Here is a 24,085-nt window from a genome sequence, read left to right as displayed (position 1 = left end):
CTAGAAGAAACCATCCTGAGTGAGGTAACGTAGTCACAAAAAGAGAAACATGGCATGTACTCTCTCATATATGGATTTTAGACATAGATCTGGGAAATGCCAGCCTACAATCCCATGGCCAGAGTCTGGGAAACAGAACCTTCATTCAGTGGCTGATGGAAGAAGAGGCAGACTCCCACGGCTAAGCACTGAGCTGAACTCAAGAAAGCCAGTAACAGAGAGGGAGGACTGATGATTAAGACTGGGCTGGTGTAACTCCCAGAAACAGCTGACCTGACAAGGGTTAACTCTTGAATCCCAGGCTGATGACTGGGAATCCATCATGGGACTGATCAAGACCCCCTGACTGGGGGTGTCAGTGAGGAGGCCTAGGGAATCTATTGAGCCTTGGGCAGTAGATCAGTATTCATCCTGAGTATACACATGGACTTTGGACTCCCATCCAACAATGTGAGATGCACTCTCACCCTGAACTCTTGGGGGGAGGGTCTGGGCCCTGCCCTGAATGAAATGACAGACTGTGGACACCCCCATGAGGGCATCACCCTCCTTGGGGAAATGAGGGGATATTGGGGGGGGGTTGGAGGGAGGGCATGGGAGGAGGGGAGGGAAATGGAGAGGGACATGGAACTGACTTGTGAAGCATCCTTGTTTCTAGTCTAAATTTAAACTTAAAAATAAATAAAAAAGATTTTCTTTGGTGGATGAATCTATTTCTCCTAGTTTGTCTTCAACCCCTGAGATTCTCTCTTCCATCTCTTGTATTCTGTTGGTTATGCTTGCATCTGTAGTACCTGAACATTTCCCCAGTTTTTCTATTCCCAGCATTCCTTCAGACTGTTTTTTATTGTCTCCATGTCATATGTCAACCCTTGCACTGTTTGAATTGCTTCTTGTAATTTTTGCTTCATGTTTTCCTCCCTTTCTTGAATTTGTTGGATTTTTTTGGTTTGTTTTTTCTTCCATTTCTTTAAGAGATTTTCTCATATCCTCTTTGAGGGCCTCTATCACTATCATGGCGGTGTTTTTAAGGTCATTCCCTTCTGCTTCATCTGCACTGGGGTGCTCAGGTCTTGCTGGTGTAGAATCTCTAGACTCTGGCAGTGTCATATTTGTTTTTTGGGTGCTGAGTGTGTTCTTATATTGCCCTTTCCCCATCACTTCCTTCAGTGGGTGTAGAAAGAGCCTCTTCCTCTCCTGGTGGGTAGACAATCAGGGTTCCCTTTTGGTGGGTGCAAGCAAATCCAATACTCTCTGGCATCTGTTCTCTGCTCTCTGTCCTCTGTCCTGAGTGTGGGCAGGAGTGGACCAGCTCTCTTTGCAGGCTCCTGGTTGTTTGGTCGTCCATCAGGGGCACGTCTACCTTGCTGTGGTGCTAATCCTGCCACTACGCATGGAAAGAGGAGAGCCATCCAAGTGTTAATCTGCTTGCATCCACCAAAAGAAAACCAAAGACTCATACTCACCAGGAGAGGGACAGACCCCATTGGTACCCACTGGAAGAAAGCATGGGAAGATGACAGTATAAGAACACATTCAATAGCCATGCGGTGGTGGCGCACGCCTTTAATCCCAGCACTCAGGAGGCAGAGGCGGGCGGATCGCTGTGAGTTCGAGGCCAGGCTGGATTGACAGCCTCCAAAACAATACAGAGAAACCCTGTATCATAAAACAAACAAAAAAAAAGAACACATTCAACAATAGAAAGATCAATATGACAACATGACATCACCAGTCCTAGAGACTCGACACCAGCAAGACCTGAACATTCCAACAGAGATGAAGCAGAAGAGAATGACCCAAAAACACAACTTTTTGAAGATGATAGAGACCCTAAAAGAGGAAATGAGAAAATTAAAGAAATGGAAGAAACACAGAAACAAAAAAAATTTCAAGAAATGGGGGAGAAAAAACAAACCAAAAATTGCAATCAATAAATAAATCTCTTAAAGAAAGCAAGGAAAGCCAAGAAAAATCAAACAAACAAGTCAAGGAAACAATTCAAACAGTGCAAGGCTTGAAAGTTGAACTAGCCACTCTGCCCACCCTCAGGGTAGAGGGCAGAGGTGAGCTCTGGGTCCCCATCTTAGACCCGAATTCCTCCTGCTCACCCTCTCTGGGATCTCCTGGCCTGGTCCACAGGGACACAGGGATGGTTCCTCCTTGTACAGTCCCCAGGCCTCAGGCCGCTCCAAGCTTGTGGTCTTTTTTCATTTCAAGATGTTTTCATTTTTTAAAATTTCCTTTTATGTCTTTCTTGATGCAGTGGTTATTCACACATTTGGGGATTTTCCAGCTTTCATTTTGTTAGTGAATTGAAGTCCCACTCTGCTGTGGCTGGAAAAGATAATGTGTTATGATTTCAATCTTGACAAATTTATTAGGGCTTGTCTTGTGATCTAAAACACAAGCTACCTAGACAAAGTTCTTGTCTAATTCAGAAGAATGTGTATTCTGGGGTTTGCCAATAAAGTGCTCTGTTTATGTCTACTGGGCTTGTGGGCTACATTATTCTGTTCTGTTTTTTTCTTCTGTCCCTTTGATGTATTAATTATTGAAAATAGAATATTAAAATCCTCTCCTAATTTTAGTTTACTATTTCTCATTTTAATTTTGGTAATGTTTGATATATATTGTGTTTTTGTTGTTTTGTCTTTTGAGAAAGGGTCTCTCTATGTAATACTGACTGTCCTGGAACTCACTATGTAAGTCAGGCTGACCTTGAACTCACAGAGATCTGCTTACCTCTACCTCCAAGTACTGGGATTAAAGGCATGCACCACCACACCCAGCCTACTACTTACATTTTTATGATCACCTGAGGTACATATACTTATAATTCCATATCTTGCTGAAAACTGACCATTCTATCATTATGTAATTTCATTGTCTCTTGTAGAATTCTCACTTACAATCTGTTTTGTCTGATGTAAGTATTACTATCCACTTTAGAGAACTTTTGTATTCATTATTCGTTTGTGTTCAGTATTCATTAGTATCCTTTTCCTTTATGCATGTTCTTGTGTCTCAAGAGAGCCTTTGATACACCAGTAAAGTTTAATTTTCTGTGTGTTTCTTTTGGTGTTGTTAAAAACATTCAGCTAGTCTGTGTGTTATGGTTTTGGAACTTAATCCTTTTACACTTAAAATAATATCTGACAGAAAATAGTGATTGCCTACACTCCCCTTTGCCAGCTAACTTTAGACTTCTATCAATTAAATATCAGAATTTGGAATAATTTATTCACCACCATTGACATATCACAAGATTTGTGCTTGCCTACTCTTCCCTTTACCAGATAACTTAAGATTTCTCGTGCTCCCATTCACTGCCTAGTGTCCTTTCACATCTACTTGAAGGACTCTGTTCATTATAGCTTGTAAGACATGCAGAGTGGTTATGATTGCCCAGCTCCCGTCTATACTGAAATGTCTGCGTCTATTCCATTTATAAAGGATAGTTTTGCTAGATTTGTGGTGGAATTGAGTGTCCAATAATTGAACCTTAGGAAGAAAACTTTGAAGCAATGCCAGGAAAACAGTAGAATCTCAATCCCCAGATTTTGTTTCCCACAGAGATTGTGACAGTAGCCAATATGTTTCCCAAAAGACTTCACAAGAATTGAAATTGCAACCCAGATGTTTTAGGACTGCAGAAAAGCTCAAAGCAAGAACAGTCATATTGAAATAAACAATACAAATTATTTCTTTCACCACAAATAAGCCCTTCCCAATTTGTCGTAGCTCAACACAAGTGACAGCAAGCATCCAGATAGAAAATCAATATTACAAACTCCTGGAAAAAATACAGACTAATAAGCTTTGCAACTTTTCTAACAGGGAAATTACAAGCATAAACCTAAAGAAGACATCATTACAAAAGGTTCATGATGTTCTCAGAATCTTTAGCCTTGCTGATTGGCCAAGCTCTCTTCCTGTACTAAGCCAGTTAGTAAAGACCAGGAGCAGTGGCTGCTTTTCAGATACAAACATCCCCCAACACAAAATAAGGCATACAAAGTAATAGGGCACAAACAAAAGAATAAAGTAAAAAATTTATGTAATTATTCTAAAGAAATTCAATCAATGTATCACAAGAAAAGCGATAGAGAAACCAAATAAAACCAGTAAGGTATGCATAAAGAAGATTAGATTATCTACAAAAAGTTATTAATAAATAATCAAACAGAGATTTTTAAAGCTTAAGATTACTACAACTGACTTGAAAAACTGACCAGGGAAATTCAACCACAGATTTAATAAAGCTAATAAAGCTGAAAATTGGTGGACCAGAATGTAAGGCTATTTGTCAGTCAGGGGGAACAAAATGCTAAAGGGACTCTAAAAACTACCAAAGGATTTAAGGAGTGCCAGAAAGTGAAACAGTGTATTCATTGTGAAAGCCTTGCAAGAAGAGAGAAAGAAGACGAAACACAGAGGACTTCTGTAAAGAAACAATGATGGAGAACTTTCCAAATCTGAACAAGCAAATAGGAAGACTAATGGGAGAAGCTCACAAAACAGGCCTAGGGTGAACCAAAAGGGCTTCAGGATAAAACCATTAAAATCAAACTGTCAAATAATAAAGCAAGAAACACTAAAGCGTCCTAGGAGACAAGTCCTCACAAGAGGCTCCCAGGCCAGTGAGGCGTCTCCGCGGAGGCAGCAGAGGTCAAAGAACACACTCAAGATGTTAAAAGTAAGAAATTGAAATTACCAATAAAAGATACCAGAACTGAGAAAACTGTTCTTTATAAATGGACCATTTGAAATGCCTATTTCAAGTCAACCATCAATGTTATTTTTAAGAGTAATGCATGTGCATAGGAATAATGAATAGTTCTCAGAAATGCTCATGCATAGGTTTGTAAGTCATTTTCATAATTGCTTAGTTATCGCCATAATTATTGATCTTTGCACTCATGTAGATTTAATTACATATTTGTGCTTCCAGATTGAGAGGTCATGGCTGTTGTAGTAGTATTAGCCTTTTTCTAAATGGAAGTTTTGTAAAGAAGAGGAAAATAATACTATTAAATGTATTACACTTTGTGTTCAATTATATCTCATAATGCCTGAAAATGCAAAAGGTAAGTTATTTGTTATATTCCTTGTTGTAATTGAAGGTTAATTGACAATTTCATAGCTTGCTATTTCTACTTTGATATGCCATGCAGAGTGATTTAAGTTTTACCTGTGTGCCCACAGATTAAAAACACGGGGGTAAGCAGGATCTGGTAAGATCAAGGCCTTTACTTATTTCCTCTTTGTTAGAGATGTTTCAGATATAAATTTTGTCAGAGAAAGAAAATACATAAACATCTGTGGCTCTCTGCTGACTTTAGCATCTAGTTTGAAGAGTTTTTGTTGAATGAAATTTCTCTGGGTTACAATTCCAGTTGACATTATAAACATTTGATTTATGACAAAACAGGATTTATTTCCTTCTACATAAGAGGGTCAGTGGTGATATTTTCCAGTTCTGTACTCAACATTTTTCTTTTATGCACAAGTAATGTCCTCATTTTCTTTTATAATTGGGTGGAAAAAGGCATCCTAACCCAAGGAGAAATAAAGGCCATCAGCAAGGATTGTACATCTTGCCTGCGTAGCTATCTGTCTCTGACTGACATCCTTAGGGATATGTGGCAACAGAGTTGCAATAAAATTTCCTGTACTTAAAAGTAAGTTGCATAAGGAAGGACAAAAGTGTGATTGACATCACAGATGAAGCATGCTGCAGTGTGTGTGGGGGTGTGTGTGTGCATGCACATCAGCTTATAGAAAAGGAAGGCATTGTACAGCAACCACATGTCTCTTGATGTGTGGAACAATAAGCACCAGTTCCTGCTGCAATTGGAGCCTTCTCAACATGCGTGGTAACTTGATGTTACTACCATTGTTCTATTTGTTCCTTTATTGCTAGATGACTTTGCAAGTGGGTTGGAAAGGACAGTCATTTGAAAATCTAGATGAATGAGTTTTTTCTCAATATATGTTTTTATTTAAATTAGAAATGTGAATGTTTCACATGTCAGTCCCAGCTCCCTCTCCCAACCTTCCTCCCTTGTCCCTCCACCAGCCCCCCAACTTTGTCAGAGTTTCTGTTAAGTGTAACATCTCTAATGAGAGTGGTTCAATATGTCCTGGTGGAATAGGCCTGTGAATCCCAGCGACCAGGGAGTCTGAGGTGAAAGGGTCACAAGGTGTACAGAGCTACAGAGAGTTCAGAGTTAACCTGGGAACTTAGTGATACTCTGTCTCAGGATTAGTGATACTCTGTCTCAGGATAAATGAGGTCAGGGAGTTGGGGTTGTAGATCAGGGTTCACAGAATGCTTTGCCTTGTATGTGTGAAACCCTGTTTGGTTACCAGAACATCCCTTCCTGCGGCATGTACACGAAAAGGAGACTCATATATCCTATCTGAGTTTTTCTGGATTTGTGGATTTGTGCCTCTTATCAAAGTGAGTTCTCACTGAACTTTTGATCTTACAAACCATCTCATGGTCTTTGGTATTTATACAAACAGATACAACTTGAGGATTAAGTATTAAGGGGATTCTATGTGGAAATTATGTCTACTCTCAGAGAACAAAGCGACAAAGTTCAGGCTGCGGGAAATGAAGATATCACCGCTTGCACATGGCATCCACATAGGCTCTCCTGGATGCTGTAATGACTGTCCCAGCTTCCATCCTTTGCCCCTGCAACCTCCTCCACGCAAAACAAAAATTAAAACAAAACCCCCCCAAGCCCCCCAAAACAACCCCCAGAACCCCAAAAGATCTGGTTGTGGAAGCTGTGGTGTGACCCAGTGACCCACACAGCATGTCCTTTAGTTCTACATCTTCATTTGTAAGTGTTCGCTCACAGGTCTCAGATCAATCTTTTTTGTGTTCTCCACACAGTAGATGAGTGTCTTTTTAAAAGCTTATCATAATCTTTCCCTCTATTTCTTAACACGTTTAACTCAACATTAAGTGCGATCACATCCTCCCCTTCTGTACCCTGATGATTTCTTTTGATGTCTCTTCTTCAACGGACTGATTCAACAAACCAAGACAGCCTCACTGCTGTCCTTCCAGAATCCTTTCCTGCCAAGTCCTTGTGTGACTGCTTTTCCTTCACTACACCCCCACTTTTAAAAGGAGGATTTGCTTCTCCACCAAAAACGCATGCTTTCCTTCAGGGACCAGTTTCTCTCTTTCCAGGAGGGTCCACACAATCTGAAATGTACTTTGATAATGTATCATCTAATGACTCATTGTCTTCTGCCACTTCGTAACCTACTGCAAGGATGGAGGTCGCCTCTCTATCTTGTCCCTGCATCCAGTAATAAACATGGGATATTCATTGTCTGTCTTCTACCAGTTCCTAACTCTGGCAAGGATGGAGTTCTCTGTCTTGTCCCTGCGTAGCAGTAGTCAAATGGGACATGGTTCACGAAGACGGTGACTGTCACAGGAATAGGTGAAATGTTTGCTCTCACACTTCCCTGAAATTTCCTAACAGTCTTATTTTTAACCCTAACTTTCCAGGTACTTCTGTTGTGACTGTAAAGGCTTCTACTGCAGCATCTCTCACAGACCCCATTAAATACTCTGTTTTTAGTGGGAATGAAGATGGAGTGTTTTCCCTGGGCTCCACCTCAGGTAATGCCTTTCTACCATGTGATGACTTCACCTTCTGTTTACTCTGCTGATATTACTGACAAGTAATTCTGAAAAATATGAAAGAATCGGGACGCAAGAGGGTCCAGAAAGAACACGAGAGCCAAAGAATGGGGAAGGGCTGCTGAAATGTTGCCTTCTAAACATGGTGTTGCTGTTGCATTTATGAGCTCTCAACAGCTGTGGCACCTCCACAAGACCTGCACAAGATGGGCCTGCCGGCCATCCACCATGAACAGTGGAGGGGCTCATGATGCCTTAGCCCTGCACAGGGAGCTGGGGACTGTGAGAGAGGGAGTCATTCCATAGTGGTGTAGTCTCTCCTCCAGTCAATAACCTCCACCTATGCCCGTGCAATTAGAAGCTAATTAAAAATTCAGGGATTCACAAAATTAATGACAGTAGGAGGGAGGCTTGTTAGGGATAAGGGGTCAGCAGGGTTGAAGGGACTAGGAGAGGATCACAGAGGATGAGTGTGAGCTGAGTTTGTGGCATACATACGAACATAATAAATTAAAAAATTAAAAGTTGGAAGTTGTTAGAGATAAATAATTTTAAGGTAAATAAGAATTGCCTTATGGCAGCCCATGAGAATTATGCAAAACCCAAAACTGTGTATTTGCTCATATGTATAGAGTCATTGGAAATTATGTTCTTAATGTTACCAAATTAGACTGTGTCCATCCTTTTGAGTTTTTGGAGGTGCATTGGTTTTTATTTATAATTTTCGCACCTGTTTGGGAAGTTGAAGATAAATTAGGAAGATCAAGATACTGAGCTTGATTTAAAAATAAACACACACTCTGGCCTTGGGGAGTTTTCACTAAAGGGTCTCTAATTCACCACTCATCTCAACTAGGAAACTCAAGGACTCATGGGAAATTTCTTTGTGATATTAAATAAATTACTTACAAATAGGGTGTTTGTTAAAATCGGCATGAAGTGAGCACCAACCAATTACACAGGCATAAAAAATGATGTATGAATTGCCTCATTATCAAATCTCCACCAGAATATTTCTAATAATTTCTGCATTATGGTAAAGACGAGATGCTTTATTTAATCTATGTTATGTGCCTGTGTTGATAAAATAAGAGTGGTTTTGTCTGAGTAAAAATCATCTCACTCTTGTGGTGCTGTGGCTTTTGGTCTACCCAAACATTAATCAGTGTTTTTGTTCATTCTCATCTCTTCATCCATGGTGGAGCAGAGGACAGTGCAGCAAACATCACCATACCTTCCATTCCTCGTGGTTCCAGTGTATGAGAGTCTTTGAGAAGAACTAGAATTAAATGTATTTAGAGAAAAAAGAAGAATAGTAAGGTTTGCATATTTCCACAGGCTATCCAGACCCTTCTCCCGTATCACACTTATGAAATCCAAGGGTAGCCTTCCTGATGCCTTAGATTCCTTTATTAAACAAACACGAACTCTATCATTAGATCAGAGTTTACCCATGGAAATGTATTTTGTGACTAAGCAATTAGCTATGTTGAACTTTACCTTAAATATTTTTGAAATATGTGTAAGATGGGATGATAAAATGCATGTCATTTCTTCTTAAACAATGGATATTTAAAAGCCCATTCATTTGTCATCTATCTCTAGAAATAATACCTTACAGGAGGCCAGGTGTGGCACACACACCTTTAATTCCAGCACTCAGGAGGCAGGGGCAAGTGGATCTCTGTGAGTTTGAGAGCAAACTAGTCTTATGTAGTGAGTTCCAGGACAGCCAGGCCTTTGTAGAGAGACCCTGTCTCAAACAAACAAAAACATAACAAAACAAACAAAAACACAACAATCATCAACAACAATAAAACCCTTACTGGATCAGGAAGCCGGCCTGGGTTCCTTCCCTTTCTGGTCAGTCTCCTCTATCCATTACTCCCTGTTTCTTCTTTCCTTTATTGCCATCTAGAAATCCGTATACACTGTAGAGCTGCTAAATCAAGGAAATTAGCATATGCATATCGTTGGGTCCTCTTCTTTCACCCCAGGTGCCAGCAACCTGAGGCTGGTACCAGGCACCACATTAGAGTCTCGTGTGTATTACTCTACTGTGCTTGAATCTCTACCTAATGTTTATCTTTCAGCTTGATGGAAATATCATAGACTCATGCTGTGGTCTCTTCTGTGACTTGATTATAACACTGTAGCACCTAAAACTGCCTCTGTCAAGGAGGGATAGCAATGAATGACACATACCCTGTTGTCTTCTTGCTTCAGTTAGCCTAAGAACTTCATACAACTTCCTGCTAAAATGTGATGGTGCTGTCTTGTTTTTTATTCTTTGACAGCACTGACAAGGACTTGGAATTCACCTTTGTCGTTTGACTTTGTATGGAGCAAGCTTCTAGATTCTGACACTTTCCTGGATATTCACTAGGGAATCAACACATTTGTAAATGGTATTTTCCCTGGATTTGTTGGGAAGTGTATAATTAATCCTTTCTCTTTATTAGTTAATCCAGTTTTTAACATATGTGATTGGAGTATAACATGAGACAACACCTCACTCCCATAACAGAAGAGACGTGCTCTTCTAGCTCCAAATACTTCTCTTTCAAAGCATATGTTTTTGTTGGTCATAGACTCAAGTGTCTAGATTTGGCACAATATGCATTTTTAAAATAGAATTATCTGCCTTTTTATTAATATCCTGTTTTTCTTCTCCCTCTCCTTGCCCCTCTCCCCTTCCATTTCTTCCCTTTCTCCTCTCTATCACTTTTATTTCTCACTCTTCTATTTTTTCCCCCATTACTCACTCCTTCCATCTACCTCCACACCCTCACCTCCTGTCCCTTCCTCTCCGCCTCTCTCTTTTGTGTCAGTCTTGTTATGTAGCACAGACTGGCCTCGAAGTCATTGTCCTCCTGCTGCAGTCTCAAAAGCATTGAAATTGCAAGTGTTTTAAAATGTAAAGTTTCAGGCTTTTCTCCCCCCTAGTGTCTTTTTTATTTAACATTCCTTTAGTTAGTTCAGACTTGGGTTGTCTAAAAATAAATACTCAGTCTTTGTTTTTGACATGCATTTTTGCGAGCTTTATAATTCTAACCTCATTGCTTGTCTCTGAAGGTAAAACGCCCTGCTATCTAGCTTCCCATTGCTACTCTATGAAGCCAACCACTTTCTGAAAGTCACTCCTTTGCATCTGTTGTGGAACTCCCATTAGACAAATGCTGAGCCCTGAGGCTCTCTCCCACACCTCGTTTCATTTCTTAGATTTATTTATTTATTATGCATACAGTGTTCTGACTGCATGTATACCTACAGGCCAGAAGAGGGCACCAGATCTCATTACAGGTGGTTGTGAGCCACCATGTGGATGCTGGGAGTTGAACTCAGGACCTCTGGAAGAGCAACCAGTGCTCTTAACCTCTGAGCCATCTCTCCAACCCCTCTTTTCATGTTTTTATGTCATTTTTTTCTTTCCTTGAGTTTAGGGATCAGAAATTTTCTGGTTCTTATATTCTAAGTTTTGAGGCGCTGAATTCTTTGTTTAAACTTCTACTAAACTATCTCTCTACCCCTAAATTTAATTATGCTTAGCATGCATAACTATGAAACTATAGATGATAGTAAAAAATTAGGTTAAGTCGTAGGCCCCAGTGGCCCAGCTAGCACTGCTCTGACACCCACCCAAATATGTCTATTAAAGATAATAGAACTAGTGTAAAGCAAGAGCAGATTTCTGAGTCAATGTGGCTACACTGGGCAAAGGAGCAAATAAAGGGCTTTAGGACCCCTACTGCATCCGAGGTTTCATTTTAAACAGAAGGCTGGTAACAGACGTAATTAATCAGTCCTTGTCAGGACACTGTACCAATCAGCCTTGATTTGCAATTATCCTGACTCAGGTCTGGACAGTTGTCAGACCTGAGAGACATCTCTTCCTGAGAGACAGGTTTCTCTGGCTGACATAGGGCTTCAGCCTCCTCCCCCACCCAATATGACATTCTGGGGGGAGGTAGTGATTCTTTGGGGTGCATTCCTTCAATAGACTGACATCCAGAGTCTGGCATCAATCGTGTCTCTGGGACTGTCTCCTCTCCTGCCAGGGTAGTCCCGTGGCCACTATAAATTCACATTTAAGCTAAGGAAATCTCAGAACAGATTTTTCACTCCCTTTTCAGCTACCACCGAGGTTCAGAAACAACTCTCCATGTATTTGGTTTTGTTTTTTAACGTTGTCCACTCCTCTGGAGTATATACAGAATTGGGTTTCCTGCTGTCTGTTAGATTTCCGAGTAGTTTGTATAATCTCCTGTATGTTTCCCTCACCTTGTAGTCTATACTCTGCACAATTAGGAGAGACAGAATGTCTTGGAACTCACGCCGGCTGTCAGTGCCTGCCTCCCTGGTCTGTCCTCTGAGGACTCATTGCATCTCCCAGTACATTCTGATGCATGCACAAGGACATGCCCATGCATGTGTAACACAAATTATGCACACTTGTGTCTCACCAGGTGTCATTTGAATGTGTAATATACCATATTGCTGCTCAAGACATGATTTTCAAAACTAGAATTATGGTATAAAATGCATCTTTCATGTAACTTGTGACACATTATCATTAAAAGTGCCCCAAAGTAGTTAACATAGATTTTCTGAATGTTTGAATTATAAAATGGAAAGCAAATATGAATGATGAACAATCAGTAAAATTGATCACTAAATATACAGTCACTTTCCTCAAGGATAAAAATGGGATGAATTTCTAATCCATAGTTCCAGATGAAAAGTTTACTTTTGTATTTAAATCTCAAGTCGCTTTGAATTAAAAACACCCATTATATTCTGAGGCCACAGGGATTTGAGAATTTGACCAAGGTTGGTCATGTAAATAACAGATGGTCCCACTCAGGGCATTATTTGGTAGACTGACATGAAACAAAGCGATCAAGCTATTAGTGTTTCCCAGGCACAGTTGCAGCAGAGTGGAGTTTAAGGCTAGGGAATAACATAAATATTTGTCCCATTCTGCTTTGGATTTGCACAGATGCGTGCCCACAGTGTGTGACTGGCTGGAGTGACCTCATTATATTACCAAGCCAGTACCATTTGAAGAATCTTAATCTCATTTTGATGTGTATTTTGCAACTTGGATAAATGCTATAGATGTACATACATTGGACATTATCACCACGGCTTTTCTCAAGTTGTTATACCACTGACAACATGATGTATGTGCAGAAATTTCAAGATGGCGTCTGTAAGCCTTCTTGGCATAGCGAAGCAGACAGCTTTCTGGCCAGGCGTCAGGCACAGTGTCGTAGAGCTTGCACATCCCTCCTGGCTACTACTTTGTTGTTTCTGAGTAAAATTCACATGTGTGATGCAAGGCAAAATGTGGACTTAGTATGTGTGCCGGCCTGGAGTCATCTCGTGACTTTCACAAGTGTGTCCCAGTTATCATGCCCGGAATGAATACTAAGCAAAAGGCATTAGGACTGTAGAACCATTCCAAATGCAGTTATCCAAGGCTCAACAACTCTTGTATTTAAACTCCACTCTGATCTGCACCACAGGCAGCACATATTCTCCCACACAGCAGGAACAGCTTGGTGTCGCCTTTCTACTTTCTCGTTGGTGATGGTGTGGTCTGGGGAGGTTTGGGGCCCTACCTCCATCTCAGGCTTCTGTCCTTACACCACAGAAAACTTGCCATTTTCACTGCCAGTCACAAAATGCATCTCAACAGCTCTGCAGCTGTCCCAAGTGAGAGCCACCCTAAATACTGTCAGAAGAGACTGGTCCCGAGCAGATGTGGGTTGTGAAAGTCATACATCAAATCTGGTGTCAAAAATGACCATGAGCCGGGCGGTGGCAGCGCACGCCTTTAATCCCCGCACTCGGGAGGCAGAGGCAGGCGGATCTCTGTGAGTTCGAGGCCAGGCTGGACCGACAGCCTCCAAAACAGAGAAACCCTGTCTCGTAAAACCAAAAAAAAATGACCATGAATTTCTTTCATTTTAAGTGAAGTAGTAGAAGGACGGAGAGATGGCTCAGGAATTAGGAGCATTTGCTGCTCCTTTAGAGGCCTGGAGTTAGAACACCCATTCTGGGCATCTTATAACTGCCTGTAACTCCAGCTCCAGGAGACCCAACAATCTCTTGTATCTTTTGTGGATGTTCCACTCATGTCCATAACACATACAGACACATAAATGTATAATAAACTTTTTTAAAGGTTGCTAAGTGTGGAAGTAAAGTTCTTAATATAGAATCTAGATTCCTTGAGAATAGCAATGCTTGTGCCTTCATGTGCCTGGAAATACCCATTTCTAGCCTTCTTCATGGTTCTTTTTTGGACACTCATTATTAGCATGCTATCCTACAACAGACACACACAGTAGAAATCACACAAAGAAATTTCTTGATTTGGGCAAGAAGCTTGAGCCATGGCATGATCCCCCAAGGTTCCCTTCTGCAACCTGGTTCTGTATTTCCTATGAGGGTACAAGTGTACTGAATAGTGGTCCATGAGCTAGGCACAAGGACATGATGTCCCAGAGAGCAGTGTTCACAGTGCAGTCCACAACCAAGGAAAAGTAACCAGACTGAAGCAGCAGCTAAACAGAGAAGATGCAGCTGCCCAAACACAGACGGCTGAAGATGGGTGCAAACTCACCAGAGACAGGGAAGGGGAAATGACCAGCAAGACTGAGGCAGGCAGACCTGAGCCAGCATGTCCCTGTAAATGAAAGGCACTCACCTTTGTCACGCTGTGGAAATCCACTGACAGGTTCCATGCAGGGGAAGGACAGCTTTCTCATCCGTTCAGAATGGAGACCGGATCCTTGGGGAGATCAGTTAAGTGGCGAATGTGGGAACCAAGCAGGGAAATGCTAACAGTTTCCTGGAAAACAGCAACAATGGAGATGGAAGTGGATTTATGGAAATGTTCGAGAGCCGGGAGACAGCTCAGGGGGTACAAGCATGAGCTGCGCAAGCCTGTCTAACTCCAGGTTCAATTCACAAAACTTTTGTAAAAAAAAAAACAAGAAAGAAAGAAAGAAAACATCAAATGCAGTGTAATCACACATCTGTGATCCTAACAGCCCTACTGTGAGAAGGGTGGTGGAGACAGTCATGCTGCTGGAGGTTTGTGGGCCAGGTAGCCTGGAGGGCATGGGAAGACAGCAGGAATAAGAGAAGCCACACATGCCTCAGCAGGGCTAAAGGCAAGAACCTACTTCCGCAAGTTGTCCTTTGGCCTTCTCATGCACAGAGAAGCACGCCTTCCCCCAATGAACGATGGATGGGTATTTTTCAAATAAATGTTTAAAATGTAGACTTTGCAGTCACTGAGGTAGGTTAAAAATGAAGAGAAAAGGATGATTGAAGAGAAAGCTCCCAAGTTATAGACATTTGCCTATCAATGTTGGAAAGCTGAAAATATCCTTAGGGATCCAACTTTTTCCATAATGGTCCTGGTCAGAACATATGAGTTGGTGCTGTTCTGTGACACTTCAGAATAACATCATCATTTCTCTTTAATGTTTCCACCTTGGGAATAAATCTAGGGCAACTCATCATAGAAGAGCCTAAATCCCTTGATTTTGAAGTCAGGAGCGAAGTACAGCTCATCATTTTTGCGGAGAGCAATGGGCATAGAGCCTTCACCAAAGTAGCAGTTTCCATCCAGGATATGAATGATAATTCTCCACGCTTCTCACAAAGTGTGTACAGGGCGTCAGTCTCTGAAGGTCAACTCTACAATGCTCATGTCACACAGGTAACAGAAAGTGTGTGTGTGTGTGTGTGTGTGTGTGTGTGTGTGTGATATCAATCGATGTATGGCAGAGTATCTATGACCTGATGCCAAGATGTAATCCAGTTTTATCAGTCTCCAGGATATGTTCAATGTGCAGGTTGGATGAATTCTTAGACTGCAGGAAATCTTAACTATCTTTGTTAACTTTTCCTCACTGATCCACTGCTTAGTTCCCAGCCTCCTGCTTCTCTAGGGACTCCCTGAGCACTAAGGAAGACTTTGTAGGTTACAAAAGTGTCTTGAATCCCAGGTGAAAACAGAGGTGAAGCAGAGCTCATTCTCTTGATGGCGATGGTGCAGGCTACAGCTCCCAGAGACACTCCTATTCTTCATGTGTTTGCCCAGGCACCGTTGGTCTGACACACATTCTGGTGAGCTTACCCTGGTGAAGCTGTATTGTCAGCACACTAGAGTGCTAATACCCACCTGGAGAAGTTTAACTATACAACCTCAGGGGACATGTGACTTTATTTGTCCCTACTTGGAAACCAGTTCCTCATCCTGGTGATCTCAAGGCTGCTGTGGCCTTTCTATACCACAGAGTGGGTTGGAATGTCCTCCTGATGAGGTCCAGTGTATTCCGCATGGTCCTCAGCACCCTCGGAGAACTTGGGCAGAAGTTTGAAGAATGAGCTGAGAAGTGACTAGGAACAAAGCCAGGGAATCAGTATAGGAGCTCAGGAGATGACAAGGGATGTGAGCTGAGGCAGAGCCACAGCGGATATAGTAAGCATGAATTAAAACAGTTCATGTTAAAAGTCTTGACTCCAGTGATACAACTGGATTACTGATTGAAATTCGGCATAGACAACCCTGTGATATATCTCCATGGGAAATGATACAGACACTTTGTTCTATCCTTAATGCTACTTTGAAAACTCATCAAATAAACAATCAGGAAAATAATTTATTAACTGTATATCAAGGGTTTGACTCACTTTTCAAAGTTCCCGTTGAGTTAAAATTTCACTATAATGTAAAATGTCACCTACTGGCCTATTTTATAGACAATAAATGCTCCAATCAATAATAGAGGCAAATGAGGGATCATTAGATAAATCACTTCTGTGCATGTATGAGAGCTGGAGATCAAATTCCCACAGCATGGCAAAGCAGATACGTGTGACAGCCTGCTTCATCTTTAGAAGAGGGAGACAGGGCATTCATGGGGCAGCCTGGTTAGCTGGCTAACTAGACTAATTGACTCAGTGAACTCCAGGGTAGGGAGAGATTCTGCCTAAGTAAATAAAAGAAGGCACCTAATGTCAACTTCTGCTCTCCATACACACATGTGTGAATCTACATACACATGCAAAAATGGAAAGTAAAGAAGAAACATCAAGTGAAGAATTGCATTCTGTGTTCGGAGTTTCCTATACATCCTTTTCCTCTTTCTGGTGCCAGCATGAATCCATGGCAGAACTACAAAGCTTCCATTCAAGCATATTAGAAGTTTTCAGTAAACCTGCCAGTTGCACAAAGTTGCAGCTTGAAACATGTGAGTGACATTTGGAAATGTTTTAGATGGATGTGAGAACATTTTCTGTCCCATTATCCAGCTCATTAAAGTCAAATTCAAGTGTCAGCTGTATGTTGGTATGACTCGAAGCCAGCGTTTCTCAACCTGTGGGTCCTGACCCCATGCAGGGGGTTGAATGATCCTTTCATAGGGGTTGCCTAAGACTGTCAGAAAACATAGCTATTTACATTATAATTCATAACAGTAGCAAATTGCAGTAATGAGGCTTACATCATCAAAAACAATTTTGTGGTTGGGGAATCGCTAAGCATGAGGATCTGTAGTAAAGGCTCTGCAGCATTAGGAAGGCTGAGAACCTCTGGTCTAAGCATTGTTTCTTAAATGCATTTGATAATCTGTATTCTTTCCCAATGCACCTCTCTGAGAAGCAGGCTTGGCTCACATCACAGGTTGAATCTTTTCCAATGGGAAGGTTGATTTCTCACAGGTGTTTGCTACTGACTTGGATGATGGCTTGAACGGCCTGATTGAGTATTCCATTGTGTCTGGCAACCAAGCAGAAGCCTTCCAGATTGACTCGCTGAGCGGGGTAATAACAACAGATTCTCTCCTGGATTATGAGTCCACCGATTCCTACAGGTGTGTTCGGTTTCTCATTAGAGAACACTTCCATTGCTTCTTCCTGACCAATGGTTTGATAAACTCTGCTTTTGCCTCTCACCCTACAATCGACCTTCAGGTACATTCAAATAGTCTTAGAAAATATTCACTGTTTTGAGAAGGTGACTGGGCTAGATCTGAAATTTGATGTAGCCTTTTAAGAACCAAGGGGGAGAGTTTCGAAGGACAGTGTTGGTGACGTGCCCACTGAGTGGAAATGCCCCTGCAAAGACTTGTGTTACTCTTTGCACAAAGAGTAGGACTGAATAGCATTCCTTTTTGTAATTCATCTTGTGTGTGTGAAAAGCACAGCCTTGTCATCAGGGTCCTTGTTGTGGGACTTGGTCTAGCAGAATGACCTTATTAAAAGCTGACATTAACATTAAAGATTGTGGCCTAGCATCTGAGGGATGTCAGCCTTCAAAAAGAGTAACTGGGCTGTGAGCTTGCTCAGTGACTTCAGGAGATGGAGTTAGTAAAGTTCAGCCTCACATAAAGACTCCTACAGAATCTTATTCAATAAAGCAAAGAACTAAGGAACCAAAAATGCCCACAGATGGATATTCCCCCAAAGAATCCCAGCTCTGGAAACAGAACACTCAGAAACTGATTTCTAAAAAGCAGGTCAGTGACAGGACAGGGATCTAGAGCCTCTTATTCAATGAACTGAAATATGAGCGGACATGGGAGCAAAGGTACCAAGGAGAGCTTCTTTAAAGCACAGCAGCAGAAAAGGTCAGAGTGCAGCTGAGGGGATGGCTCAGTGGCTGAGAGAACAGGCTGCTCTTTAGAGAACCTGGGTTCCATTCCCAGCCCTCATATGAAAGCTCACAACCAGCTGTGACTCTAGTTTGTGGCTGGTGCTGGGGGGTGGTGCTGCCCCGTACCCTCTCACAGCCTCTGAGAGAGCAGTGGGCATGCAGATGGTGCACGGACACACACACAGGAAAGATATCCACACAAATAAAAATGTAATTAAAAATTAGGGGCTGGAGAGAGGGCTCAGTGACTAAGAGCCCTGATTGCTCTTCCAGGGGACCTGGGTTCAATTCCCAGCAACCACATCACACCTCACAACTGTCTGTAACTCCAGGATCCAAGACCCTCACACAGACATACATATAGGCAAAATGCCAATGCACATGAAATGAATAAATAAATTAATTAAAAAGCTAAAGGTTAATATGCACTGCAGGGGAGAAGCGGCCACCTGAAGGAAGATCTCAAGGGCCCTGACTATTGTTGAATCTTCCTTTTGCGGGGTTTAAGAGAAAGAGGTGTGTGGGCTTAGTGAGGGCAGCTCTAAGGTTCGATTGATAAATTAGATCACATAATATTTTTGTACTGTGCATTCCCATTCCCATGGCACATCTGACTTGACTCATATGCACACCCAGTCGTGCACAGGCATAAGGTGAACAATAGGAGATTCCCCCTAAAAGCTTACTGAAGACACAGTTGTACCCTATGATGCAATGCTCCCAAAACCATTGAATTAGTGTGTTAGTAATGTATTTGTGTAGATACTGGCTAAGTTAGATTGTTGTAGGGGAAGACAAATATAATCCAGAGACCGATGTGTGTGCAGTCCGATGCAGAGGAGGGTTGTCCAAGGTGGCTGGCCATGTTTTCATTTTGGAGGGTGTGAGTGTGTGTGTGTGTGTGTGTGTGTGTGTGTGTGTGTGTGTGTAAAGGAGCTAGGCTGCTAAGTGCATTACTGAAACCAGAAGCATGTATATACAGACAGCAAGTCAAGAGCAGTACAGATCACCGAAGCATTCCCTGTGCTTTCCCACCTCAAGCAAGTGCAGGGAATAACATGGGACATCCCAGTGTTTATGCAGCGTGACCATCCCAGAAAAGGAGCACTCTTCTACTTACAACACTTCTCAGAGAAGCTGTTAGTATTGTTTGTCTCCAGAGAGCCAGCAGGACAGCCTAATAGGAAGTTTGTATTTCTTGTTTACATTTATGTTTGGTTTTCATTGTAATAGTGTTGTTTTCATGAGTTTTTTCCAAAATCCTTGCACATGTATTATAGTAGTTGCTCCTTATTCATGATAGGATAGACTAGGTCGTTTTCCCCTACAGGAATTGAGCTCACCTAGTGTTTATGCAAATATATTCCCAGTGTATGAATGTGAATGTGTTTTGTGATTCTCACTGAATACCTACAACTTACGGAACCCTATATATACTGTTTTATTTTGTTTCTAAGTTCCATGCAATACTGCCCTACAGTACCAGGGTTAATCTCTTTCCATGTTTTATGCACTGGGGGATCCTCTGAATCACTACCTTGTGATTTGACCTAACTAATAAGTAACTCAAGAATTACCTGAACAGAAACACAGCTATATAGCTGATGGCTGTAAGTGAATAAGGGGCGGATGATATATACAGTGTGGATACATTGAGAGAAAAATAATAGATATTCTGGGGGAAAAAGAGTACAGTAATGTGAAGCATCACCAACACACTCAAAGTTGCAGCTATTTAAAACTTATGACTTGTTTATTTCTAGAATTTTCCATTAATATTTCTGGATGGTGGTTGGCCATGAGTAATTAAAACTTTGAAAACAAAAACAAAACATGGATACTGGGTGTGGCTACTGTGTTTCATTTAAGCCTTGTAGCCTTTTCATATGAAGTGAAGGCGGATATTTTATGTATTAACAATGCAAGTTACATAGTGTGGCTTATTCTGGGTCACAATACTATTTGAGGATCAAATTTAGACTTATACTCAGTGATTCTGAACCTCGATCACCCGGTTTCTACCATACAAGCTACAGAACAGCATTCTGTTTAAGAAAAAAAATAAGTACAAAAGACTGTGTCAATATTTGAGGCGACTTTCATGTTTCACCAGGAAAATACAGTATATTTATGTGGTTAAGCACTGAAAGCTGGTTTGAATGAAATACGTTATTGAGTGGATTGGACTAATTAACCACCCCAAAACCCTTCCAACTCTGAAAGCTTGATTAAGTGTTTTGTTTTGTGATTTACCATATTTCAAAATATTACTTCAAAGGTATTTTTAAAAGTTTAAAACCTTATCCTAAGTTAGCAGTTGGGAAATGTTTTGTAATATCTTAATGTAATTACTAAAATTAATGTGCTTAATGTATAAATTCATTAAAAGAACTCTTTTGTATCATTGCTGTCACAGTAATTTTCAGCATGAAGCATTTCCCCTCCACAGGTAAATCTCAAGTCAAGTGTTCTGTCACTGATGGCACAGATCTCAGTAATTTCAGAGACACTGGTAGTCTCTCGTTCCCATGAACTAAGCAATTTCCAATTGTGAAGGCTTTCTGTTACAGAATTCTTACTCAATGGAGCTTAGTTAGTAATTAAACCTAATATTTTTCAACTTTTTCCTATTTGCGTCATGTTCCCAACATTTAAATTAGTCCTAATATTTAAAAAGGCCTTTCTCCAACTCCCCATGAATAAATTAACTCCAAACTGTGAGAAGCAAAAGCTGAGAAGCTAACTGCCCATTCTCTGCCATAGAAGCAAATTATGTGGGCCCTTGTACATTTGCAAATGCTTTCAACAATATATAAGCATATATGTGTGTGTGTGATGGTATAGAGATTAAAAATATCTTTCTGACTTTGAAAGGCATTGCTATTCTAAGTTCTGAAATCTGTTTGCTTCTGAACCCTTGTACAATTTCAGCGTCTTTAACGTATGCAATTTTCTCCCTTCTCTGTAGAACAGTTTAGGTTTTTTCTTTTTACTTATTATATTTAAAATCACTATATTCTTTTTAATTTTGGGCACTAATTTGTGTGTGTGTGTGTGTGTACGCGCGCACATGCGTGTTTGCATGTGTGAGCGTGTCATAGCATGAGAATGGAGGTGAGAGGACACGCGTGTGGTTGGTTTTTTCTTTCTACCTTATGGGTCCTAGGAACTCATCTCAGGTCATCTGGATTGGTGAGCAAGGGCTTTTTTTTACTCTCTGAGCCATCTCACTGACCCTCATTATATTCTTTAACATGGGTCTCTTCTTGAGCTGAGTAAGTTCTTTATGAATAAGGGACCTTTTCTTTCTATCCTCATACATGATTTCATTGTGCATTTCACCCCCTTTGCCCGTTTTCTTGTTTAATTATTGTTTTCGTTTTGATGTCTGCCATTTTTGGTTGTTGCTATGGACCCTGTTGAACGAGAGTTCAGTAGACACTGACCTTTTTCACGTGTTAGACACCTTGCTTTGTTTGGCTAACTTTTGTTTTACTTCTCTTGGATGATTCATGCATATACATCAGGAGACGAAAATGATCAAAGATCATGGAATAAAGACCTTGCATAAGATAAACATATACACATGAATGCACAGACACATAAATATATGCATATATTTACTATAAACAATGTAAAGCAAGTAATTAACCAAACATACTTAATACATGGACCTGAGGCAGTTTATAGCGCTGTATCTTTAAATATCTTCTTATCTCTGGCTTCCTCACACACGCTTACCTAAATCCATCCATGGCATCTTCTACTTCCAACTTGTTTAACTATTTTCTGCTTTAGCCTTGCGGACTTGCATAGTTTTAAATGTCCTAGCTGCCCTTCAGTAGAAGTCAGGGAAGAAGAGACAGATCTGAGAGGCAATCTTACCATCTTTCACCAGAAATCCTAATTATTTTTATAGCTGTTTTTGGTATTAGCTGTCATTTTTACTTTTCTTAAAATTTCAGAAGGAACAGAAAATTCTCTCGGTAGACATTTGAGATAAAGTGGAAAGAGAACTTTTTCAGTATCTTCTGCCAACAATGTCAACATTTCAAGGAAATTAAGTGAGATCTTATCTGGTCAAAGACCTCATTTGAAGTGGACTGTGGTGAGAGAAGCTTCCTGTCCTGGAAGAACAGGAAAAGACGTTCTGGCCTTAGGACAGGCCTGTTCTAAATCTGGTCAGTTCTATTGCGGCCTCAGCTGACACCGCTCCGTGCAACGGTTCTGCTACATGGAGCCAGACAAGCAGCCTGCAATCCTCAGCTTCACAAAGACTGCCAAGGAGCCTTCAGAGAGCTTGAGGTCTCACAGGCTCGGAATCGCTGCTCTCTCATCTGCTCTTCCAAGCAGCAAGAGGCTACCCTTTTCTCGCCCTCTCATTTTGAAACAGAGTAAGAAATTACCCTCCATGTCAAAGAAGCTCAGTTGTCTTTTTGCCTGACTTAGGCATTGCACAGAACCCTGCGATTGTGGCATTTTGAGAATAAGGGTGTTTGTAACAGCAATGCAGAGTTGACAGGAATCTGACGCTGATGTCTTGGCTGAAACTTAAGGTCACATGGCAAGGGGCAGGCAGCAGTGGAAGAAAAATATTTTGAGCTGATTCCTCTCACAACAATACTCCCACATGGACCTGACTAATGGCCATGCTCACAATTCAAGCTTCCACCTAGAGCCATCCCTGTGACACCTGAGTTGGGGTTCCACTGTTATCCCAACCCCCAGGGTGTAGAAGACAGCACTTGGGCTTCACCAACAATAGCAGTGACTGTTTGCTCTTAGTGCAATTCAAAACAAGAAAGATTGAGACTTATTTCACACCATTTTAAAATTTGAGATCAGAAAAGAAAAGACACCTACAAGGCGCTAGCAATGGAAGAGTGAGTGTGCCTACTTTCAAGATCCAGTTTCTTAAAAAGTAGTCTCCGTCACTGGTTCATACGACACCCTCTGGAATACAGGGTTCATTTTATAGCCTCTGGAGTAAAGTTGTTACTCTGACTGACAGCTTGCTTTACAATGTACCCGCTTCTCCCCCGGACTCTCACAACACTTAGAGAAAAAATGAAAAAGAAGCTCTGGTTATGTGCTCTCTATGCATCATGGGAAGCATTCTGAGGGAGGGGCTCATTAGGAGGGGCACAGATTTTGAGTTGAGCAAGATGTGAGATTGAATTCCGGCTCTACCATTTAATAAATCTCTAACCATGGGGAGAAAAATCTTCAGAAGCCAACATCAACAATCATTAAAAAAAAGTTATTACAGTAGGACATCCACCTGCCGTAAAGGAACTCATAGTAGAGGCAGACGGGTAAACCATCAGAAAGATAACTCTTGTGGACGAAAAATGTGCAGTGTGCTGTGGTCATGAAGGGCTTTCAGATCACACGAGAATCCGGGAAACCTTACTGATGAGAGCACTGAGAGGCCACCAGAGTGTAGGGACAGGAGCAGCAGGCAGGAGGCGGCTCTCAGGTCAGCTGTATTTCCTCAGGAGTTTGAATGGCCCTAACAAGGAGAGCCAAGCAGATGTTTAAATAGGTGTCCAGGGTTTTCAAACTATTACACATCTATTTTTAATTATGCGCATGTCCGGCGGGAAGAAGTATGAGTGCAGGTGCCTGCGGAGGCCAAATGGCATCAGTGATGGCTGTGGGCCACCAGACGTGAGTGTTGGAAACTGAGCTTGGATCTTCTTCAAGGGAAGTTTACATTGTTAAACACTGCA

At 41.3% G+C, this 24,085-nt stretch overlaps 1 protein-coding gene across 1 annotated transcript in view; it reads left to right on the top strand.

Annotated features, from left to right (window-relative positions):
* Positions 1 to 24,085, top strand: part of Dchs2 (dachsous cadherin-related 2) — a 223,668-nt gene that overhangs the window by 187,693 nt on the left and 11,890 nt on the right. Inside the window, exons 14-16 of the mRNA XM_040752593.1 lie at positions 7,541 to 7,654; positions 15,202 to 15,413; positions 17,420 to 17,571. Coding sequence (XP_040608527.1) covers positions 7,541 to 7,654; positions 15,202 to 15,413; positions 17,420 to 17,571 — 478 coding nt within the window. The remainder of the gene's footprint in view (positions 1 to 7,540; positions 7,655 to 15,201; positions 15,414 to 17,419; positions 17,572 to 24,085) is intronic.

This window comes from Mesocricetus auratus, unplaced genomic scaffold, assembly GCF_017639785.1.
Source record: "Mesocricetus auratus isolate SY011 unplaced genomic scaffold, BCM_Maur_2.0 Super-Scaffold_100009, whole genome shotgun sequence".
In the NCBI taxonomy this organism is placed as follows: domain Eukaryota; kingdom Metazoa; phylum Chordata; class Mammalia; order Rodentia; family Cricetidae; genus Mesocricetus; species Mesocricetus auratus.
Note: the sequence above shows the minus strand (reverse complement) of the source record. Positions and strands in the feature narration are given on the sequence as shown.